The sequence below is a fragment of the Podarcis muralis genome, chromosome 10 (assembly GCF_964188315.1).
Source record: "Podarcis muralis chromosome 10, rPodMur119.hap1.1, whole genome shotgun sequence".
In the NCBI taxonomy this organism is placed as follows: domain Eukaryota; kingdom Metazoa; phylum Chordata; class Lepidosauria; order Squamata; family Lacertidae; genus Podarcis; species Podarcis muralis.
In genome coordinates, this window is record NC_135664.1 from 25,301,870 (window position 1) to 25,310,143 (window position 8,274).

An 8,274-nucleotide genomic window follows, 5' to 3' on the forward strand; every position below is an offset into this window, starting at 1 on the left:
CCAGTGTCTGTAGCAGCAAGTTGGTCCTATGCTTTCAGAAGACAGCGGCCATCAGCTGGAGTGAACACAGAACAACTCATGTGTTTTTATTTTATACCCAATGCCTACAAAAACTGTTACTTCTCTTGAAAGATTTATGCAGTGGCAATTGTTATACAGAATTGCTTCTCCTGTCTTGTATTGCCACTGCCTGTTTCTGAGATCTGAAAAGTCAAAGGGTTTAATTCTGGGAAGCAGATTCAGCATTACAGTCTACAGATTTGTCGTGAAAGTACTCATTTCTGGCATTAGAGGGCACAGTGCTACCATAAATTCTAGAGGCTTTTATAGCATTGCTAGCGAATGGGCACGTAGTGATAAACAAGAGCTCTGCTCAGCTTCTGGTTTTGAAGGTGCAAAATGAGAAAACTGCCCTGCGTTTCTGGTAGCTGCAGAATTTCAGTGCGCCATATCACACGGAACCCAGAACTTGTTGCGAAGGAACGTTTATCCATAATTTGGCATGTTTTCTTCAGAGAAATACTTTGCTTGCTTTCTTTCTTTTTTTTTTTGGGTGGCGGTGGTGGGGGACTAATTCCTTTTCTTTTTACCCAGGGTTCAATACAATCGTTTACTCCATCTCCTGTGGACTACCATTCCTCGGGACTCATTTCCAACTCCCCAGTCTTGTCTGGAAGTTACAGCAGTGGCATCTCCTCCCTCAGTCGGTGTAGCACGTCTGAGACGTCCGGCTTTGAAACTCAAGTCATGGAGCACCCAGTACCTATTTCTAACTGCAACATGTCCGAAGAGCCCATGAGAAAAGAGAGCAAGACTCCGCCACCTTACAGCGTTTATGAGAGGACACTGAGGCGCCCTGTCCCGCTACCTCACAGTCTTTCCATCCCCATCCCTACGGATCCGCCAGCTCTGCCACCCAAACCCCTGCTGGTCCGACCAAACAATCTGGAAAACAGTAGCAAGAGAACTGAACAGGTCCCTCGGCCCAGGCCTCTTCCGCGGAAAGTGTCTCAGTTATAACTTTTTAAAGAAAGGGTCATTTTTTTTGTAATGACTTAAGTGGAAAAAAAAACCCCCACACATCTAACATAGGCACTTTAATATTTTTCACAACTATTCTTTCCAGTCGTTTTCTTTTTTCTTTTTTTAACTGCTTAATATTATGTTGCGTATTTTTGGCAGATGAAAAGTACTAACCTAGAATGCCAGATAATTGCAAGAAACAGGATTGAAATGATTTCGTTAATATTAGGTACAGCAGATATGGATGCATACCGGTTTGAATCTGAAGCTCATTCCCCCCCAAAATACTTTAAGTGAAAGTATAATTCCCCTCCACAACTTCCTTTAACGTAATTCCCTGTACTTCTTAGAGCATGCGGAATAATATGATTTAAACTTAATATATAAAACCAAGGCATGCTCCTGTAACAAGATAGTTTCATTTCTACTTTTTGTGAACAGTTTGGAGACTGTTCCCTTACCACTTTTGAACCTGTTTATTAATACATGTACATGAACAAAAGTGATTATGGGTCAAGTGCTTATAATTGCATTGGAAAATCATGAGGATGTTCTTGCTGAGTTCATGAAACAAAACACTTTGTTTGGGGTTACTTACTTTCTTTTGGCACATTTTGTAAAGCATATGTATATACATTTTCATACTTTTTAAAAAATGACATTTTCAGCACTTTGGCAATGATCTGTCAACATGGCCTACATTTTCCAATTTACTTCATAATTCCATATAGCTGCTGATAAAAAAAATTCCCATGGACAGCTGGTTGTAGAATTTTCGCCTGCACATTAAAAATTGTGTGTTTTCAGAGGAGGGAACTAACCTTAGAGGTGTTCTAGTATCTCAAATGACTGGGTCCTTTTCATTGTGATCTGAAATGGCCATTGTCAGCGCTGTAAAATTAGTAAATGCAAAGAAAACAACTGGGTGCACATAAGTGTTCCTGAAAAATAATTGCAGGGGAGAATTAACTGTGGGCGAAACATCAGAACTATAAATCGGGATTCAGGCTTTAATAGTGAATTTTTTCTTTCTTTCTCCCAATCAACCATCTTGCCCATTTGGCAGCCTTTAAGCCTCCAGACTGCATACTGCACTGTATAACAGAAAACTTAGAAAACATCTGGGTAAAGGCAGGTACCTTTCCCTACAAGTCCCCCACCCCTTGCTCAGTTCCTGACAACCAGCTGTGTAGACTCCTCCAAAGCTCATGTTCATTCCAGACAGGGCAGCTTCTCATGCCACAATCTGTCCTCTTGTAGAAAGAGGACAAAATTGGTGACAGGCCACGTTGTTCAAAAAGGCATTCAAAATGCACAGAAGCGGGAGACTCGACATTTTCCTGCTTCTGCGTATTTTATATATGAAAAAGGAAGCAGCTGCAAGCGATTGCAAACGTGTGCCATTTAAAATCATCGCGGTATCTCTACCCAAGTGCAACTTGCGAAATTGCCTTTGGAAATCTGTCCTGACAAGCAAAGGACACTGCTCAGAGTGGAGACACTCTGCACTCCCCCAAAAGCATGGCACATTCCAGTCTCCCCAAACGAAAGAGCTGGGCCGCCTTTCCGTTCTGTTGCTGTGTACATTCCACTCCCAAAACATGAAGGGAGCCTCAGGAGGGTGAGGAACTGTGGTCTGGAAAAAGGGAAACGGACCCCTCAGTAAGTAAAACAGAAACACTTGTCTGCAAATAGACATTCCGGATCGCAGCCCAAGTCCCTGCAGAACATTCTGTGTTGAAGTGCCCTTACTCTTGCCGGATGACGTTCTAGGTGGCATTTCACTCGAAAGCTCCTGTAGATCCGTTCAAAATTTCGTACCCAGTTCTAGGACCACAGATTAAATCACCTTGTATAAGCAATTTTTCTATCTCTTCTCCACTCCCCATCCCATTTTATGTACTGTTTGCAACACCTGTTTGACAACCGATACGTATGACCTGTATTTTTCAATCATACCGTTCAAAAGTTATCTCCCTGTTTTGTTGGGAAGTGTGTGTGTGTGTGTGTTGATTTAACAGTTTGCTTTGTTGATAGCTTAACTCTGCAACATGGTGACCACTTTTTATATTCCCTCAACGAAACCTTCAGCAGGTATATGCTGTTAATGGTAGCTATAGAGGTTTTCTATAATAAATGTTCGAGTATTTTTGTACATAACTGGTTAATTTTAATAAGGAGTACAACTATGTGAAAAAGAAAAACCAGACAGTTGTGTATGCAGTAAGATTGTTATAATTATGCCAAATACTTTATGTAAGGGTGGGGCACGGGGGAAAATATTTGTACATATGTGCTTTTAACAATAATTCTGCCATATTGACTCTACAACTTTGAATGTCAGAAAAAATATATTAATATATGTTGAAATATCTATGTTTAGCAAAAGTGTTTATAACTGGAAAAGGAGCATATGAATTTTAGCTTTGTACGTTGCTGATTTTGAAGTCCTGAGATTTCTTGAACTAGCTCTCGCTTATCATAACATTTTCATGTCTGCATAACCAGAATTTTGAAGCTGTTAGCTTACATATTTATGCTGGTTTTTTTTAAAAAAAGGAAAAGGTATTGTAATTTAAATAAAGTGTCACAAACTGGATAACAGACCTACTTTTATCCCTCTCCCACCTTATACATAGAACTGAATCAGTGTGTTGCCTGGTCCTTCAGCATAGTCTGAATCAGTGTTATTTGCTCCTCAAGTCCGTTTTTAAAACATACTTGGCAGTAAGCAAAATTTTTACTCATGTGCACGTATTACTGACGTCTGCTTGACAGCAAAACTTTTAATGTAGTTTCTGTTTACAGATGGTTATACTGGTTGCTGAAGAACCGTAAATACACAATAAAATTGATTGATCTTTATTGTACAATTTGTTTTCTGCTGAGTGCTGAGTTTGTAAATTAGTTTGCCATGGAATTAAAGTTTCAGATCCTGTATTTGATCTAACTTCATTTCTGGTTTTAAAGGAGAGAGAAAAAATGAACCAATCTCTTTGTTGATCATGTCTCCTTTGTCTGCCCTGCCCCAGCCGACTCAACTCTATAATAGCTTTCACAGATTTGCCGGGAGCTTTTAAAGAATATAATTTGATTGGCCATTAAATGCATAGTTGCTCTAGGGAACAAAAGATCTTTGTCCTAGCAGGTGTGTCTATTGTGGGCAGATCATACTTTTCTATCCATCTCATCATCATATTTCATCGCTAGAATGCAGGCCACAGCATATCCTGCCATATCTTTTTTAATAGCAGGGAAGCATGTGGCAAAAATGTCAGTATGAAAAGCAGGGGTGTTGTGGTGCGTTTCCGTTAGCAAAGTGCAGGAACTCATCATGACAGCTCTCGCAGCCAGGTTCTCAAGGACAGCCCTAAAGCACCGGCAGCTTTTTGGATTTCACTGGGGAGACAGACCAGTTGTGTCTCTGATTAGTCGCATGGCATGACTGCAAGAATCCTCTGCATAGTTAAATGGATAAGCTCCATTGAACTCAGTGGTGCTTTTACTACATAGGTTAATTTTGCAAAACACATGGAGCCTTAACTATTAATTTCCATCTGTGTTTGCAGCCATCTGCAATGCAGCCTTTAGCTTTATTTACTTTTTCTTTTTTAATGTGAACACTCTTGCAAAAGAAGCATTTTCATTTAAACTCCTAACACGAAGTATAGTCCCCATCAAAAAAAGAATGATTCAGCTTCCACTAATTATTTTTTTTCCAAATCTCTGACTTCCTCTGTGCTAATATGCCACGAACAATAGTAATACTTGAAAGACTTGTTATTGTCAAATTCAGTTGCCAGAGCAAGGGGAAGATCTATCAATTATCCTTCTCTTTCAGCAGATAGTATCGCTCCTGCTCTGTGATTCATGCACTCTGTTCTTCTTGCACAACACCACTGATAAAAAGGATATAGATAGTGCTCTTGCTAATGCTGGTGAGAAGTGACAGAATTCTCCTCGTATCATTTTTTTTAACCTTTTTTGACCTTTTTGTTAGATTTTCAAGAAGTGACTATACAGTAAACAACACCTATGTTTAACCAAGTGTCTAAAATCTGGCAAATGCTGTCACAACACATAGGACTCAGCTACACAGGTCAATTACAGTACAGTATAACATTAAAGTGTGTTACAAAATTTTACATCAGGGGACGCTGTCCATGGAAATATGCATTAATAGCTATATAATTTTTTTCTTAGTGTTCTTTAAATCTGTGTAGATCCAACCCTAATGAGTGTTGCACATCAAACGTAAGTTTACAGTTTCACTTATAAAGGGGTTGAAGGTGATCCTTTTTTAAAAAAACAACAACAACCAACAACTAGAAATATTAAAGGCAGCCTGCTCCTAATTTCCCTAACTTGTTCAGTTCACTACAGACCAAGCATTTTATAGTTAACAGCATTTTAGGTGGCAAAGAAGTGTTTGTGCACATCGAGTTTAGTTTTGTTTTTTTAAAGAACAAATTAAAGCTTTTATTTGTGCTTCAGGGAAACAGTGCAGTCTCTTGCAGAATTATGTGTGCAGGAGGACTAAAATCCATGCTCCCTTGTGAGCATCTTGTCATTTTGTAAATTTTGCTTGGTTTTACCACCTCCTCTGGTTTCCCCTTATTTAGTTCCTCACAGAATGTTTCCCTCTTCACCTGTGGAACACACACACACACACACACACACACACACACAAACACACACATACAAAAGGCAGAAAGGAGAGCACCTTTCATTAACCAAATAAATGAACAAACCAACTACAGAAGTGCTGCTCATATACGTCCACCAGCAGTGGTGCAGCTAGGTAATTTTGAACTCTGGATTTAATGGTCTTGGTGGGGGCTCTAGATGGTCATAGAATCATAGAATTGTAGTGTTGTAAAGGGGTCTGAGGATCATCTAGTCCAACCCCCTACGATGCAGGAATATACAGTTGCCCCATATGGGGATCAAACTTAAAACCTTGGCATTATCAGCCCCACGCTCTAACCAACTGGCATGCTGTTACTTCAGATGGAAGCACAGGCCTCCCACTGAAAAAAAACCAGGCAATTAAAAAATAATCCTTAAAATGTCAAAGCCACACACTCTTTCCTGCCCGCCCGGTCTCCACACCCCTTTTTAGACTGCTTTGAATTTATGGCATGTATGTCAATCTCCTGTCCTCTGGCCATCAGCTCTCGGACGCAGCTTTACTACTGTGTTAGGACCAGCTGAGCAGTGCAAAGCCCCCAAGCCAAAATAAATGGTAGGTAAAGTCTTGTCTCCTTCTGTTGTTATGAGGCCTGTCCAGCACAGCTGCTACAATGGATGCTGGGGGTATCAAAAACAGCCCTGTGGGGTAACACAGACCTATCAGAATCAATGCACTGGTTCAGAGCATGTTCAGAGAAGCAACAGGAAGTGTTTCCTACTCTGAGGAGCTTTTTTGTGTGTTTGGTTTAGTTTGGCGACCTTGCTAGACAGAGAAAGAGAAAACAAGCAAGCAAGAGCAAGCCTCTTTCTATAATAAATACCTATTTTCTAAGCTTCGTCATCTTGCTTAAAAAAAGAGAAAGAAATGGGAAATTGGGAGGAGAGGTAATGGAAGCGTTGCGACCAACTCTTTAGCAACCATTTCACTCATTAAAGGTTGCACCAGCTGCTTGGTTGGGCAAGGCCAATAAGGCAGATTTGAGCCATGTACCGTCCTAGAGTATTATTTCCAGAAAAGGTGTGTGGAACAAGCCCTTCCCCTAAAAGAGGATACAGCTTGAATGGAGGAAAACGCTGTCGCTGCTGTTTTGACCTTGCTCTAAAATGAAAAGTTTGGCTGCTGTGACATTGAAGATATCTTAAGCTTTCACCTCATTAGGTATAACTGACATCACTTGGATTCTTGTTTGTATAGCTGCGACAACAGACATGCACTGAAAGACTATGTAGCAAGCTATTATTCAGACTTTTGGGGTTTTTTTAAGTGTGTTTTTAAATGTATTGTGTATGCAACACCACCCTCAGATTGAAAGGCTTGTATTTGAATGGTGTGCTGTGTATTCCTTGCACATGCAGTTTTGCAAACTATCTGGTGACTTTCAAGCATTTTTAGAGACTATCCATGGAATGTATCAGAATATTTAGGCTTTCATTTCATTTCATATTGTTAAATGTCAGCAACAATAATTAAATACCAGCCGGTTTGTCTTTGAGTATGCTAACTGCTGTAACATCTGGAATAGTCAAAGAATGAGTTGTTGTTGTTTTTTAAAAAAGAAAAACAAATTAGAAGATAAATAACCGTAACTGTTAATGACTTCTGTGATACAGTTCGTGAACTATGGAAGTATCTGTTGTCAACTTAAGTACATGTTTTGCTTCATGGGATTTACTGTTAGGATTGGCACCATTAGTGTGCATTTCATGTGTTCTGTTTAGAATAGAATAGAATCATAGAGTTGGAAGAGACCACAAGGGCCATCGAGTCCAACCCCCTGCCAAGCAGGAAACACCATCAGAGCACTCCTGACATATGGTTGTCAAGCCTCTGCTTAAAGACCTCCAAAGAAGGAGACTCCACCACACTCCTTGGCAGCAAATTCCACTGTCGAACAGCTCTTACTGTCAGGAAGTTCTTCCTAATGTTTAGGTGGAATCTTCTTTCTTGTAGTTTGGATCCATTGCTCCGTGTCCGCTTCTCTGGAGCAGCAGAAAACAACCTTTCTCCCTCCTCTATCTATATGACATCCTTTTATATATTTGAACATGGCTATCATATCACCCCTTAACCTCCTCTTCTCCAGGCTAAACATGCCCAGCTCCCTTAGCCGTTCCTCATAAGGCATCGTTTCCAGGCCTTTGACCATTTTGGTTTATCCGAAAATGATTTGGCGGGGTGGGGTGAGGAATGACAATATTTTGCTGCACTCTGCTGATACGTTAGTGGCACTGTCATTACTAAGTTGGTATTTCATGTAACTTGCTTCGGAGTTGTTTATATGCAAGTGAAGGGAACCTTCAAACTGGCTCAGACCCCCTAGTTGAGATTTCTCACTAGTAAGAGGCACCGCTCCATACCGAGGCCACAACATTCTGCTCTCCATTTTGATCAACCCTTTTTATTCACAATTATTTAAACTAAACAGGACTCCAGCCAACGCTGCCAGCACTTCTATCCAAAGGTTAATAGGTAGCAGGCGTGGGGGCTGTCAATTTTTAACTTAAAATTTCCTATGCAATTTTCCAATAGGTCGCAGGATAAGGGGGAAAAAGAAAGCT

At 40.3% G+C, this 8,274-nt stretch overlaps 1 protein-coding gene across 7 annotated transcripts in view; it reads left to right on the forward strand.

Annotated features, from left to right (window-relative positions):
- Positions 1 to 3,963, forward strand: part of DOCK4 (dedicator of cytokinesis 4) — a 245,305-nt gene extending 241,342 nt beyond the window's left edge. For all 7 annotated transcript variants that reach the window (XM_028746679.2, XM_028746677.2, XM_028746681.2 and 4 more), the window contains one exon: positions 595 to 3,963. In XM_028746679.2, coding sequence (XP_028602512.2) covers positions 595 to 1,020 — 426 coding nt within the window. In that variant the 3' untranslated portion in view covers positions 1,021 to 3,963. The remainder of the gene's footprint in view (positions 1 to 594) is intronic.
- The last annotated feature ends 4,311 nt before the right edge of the window (positions 3,964 to 8,274 follow it).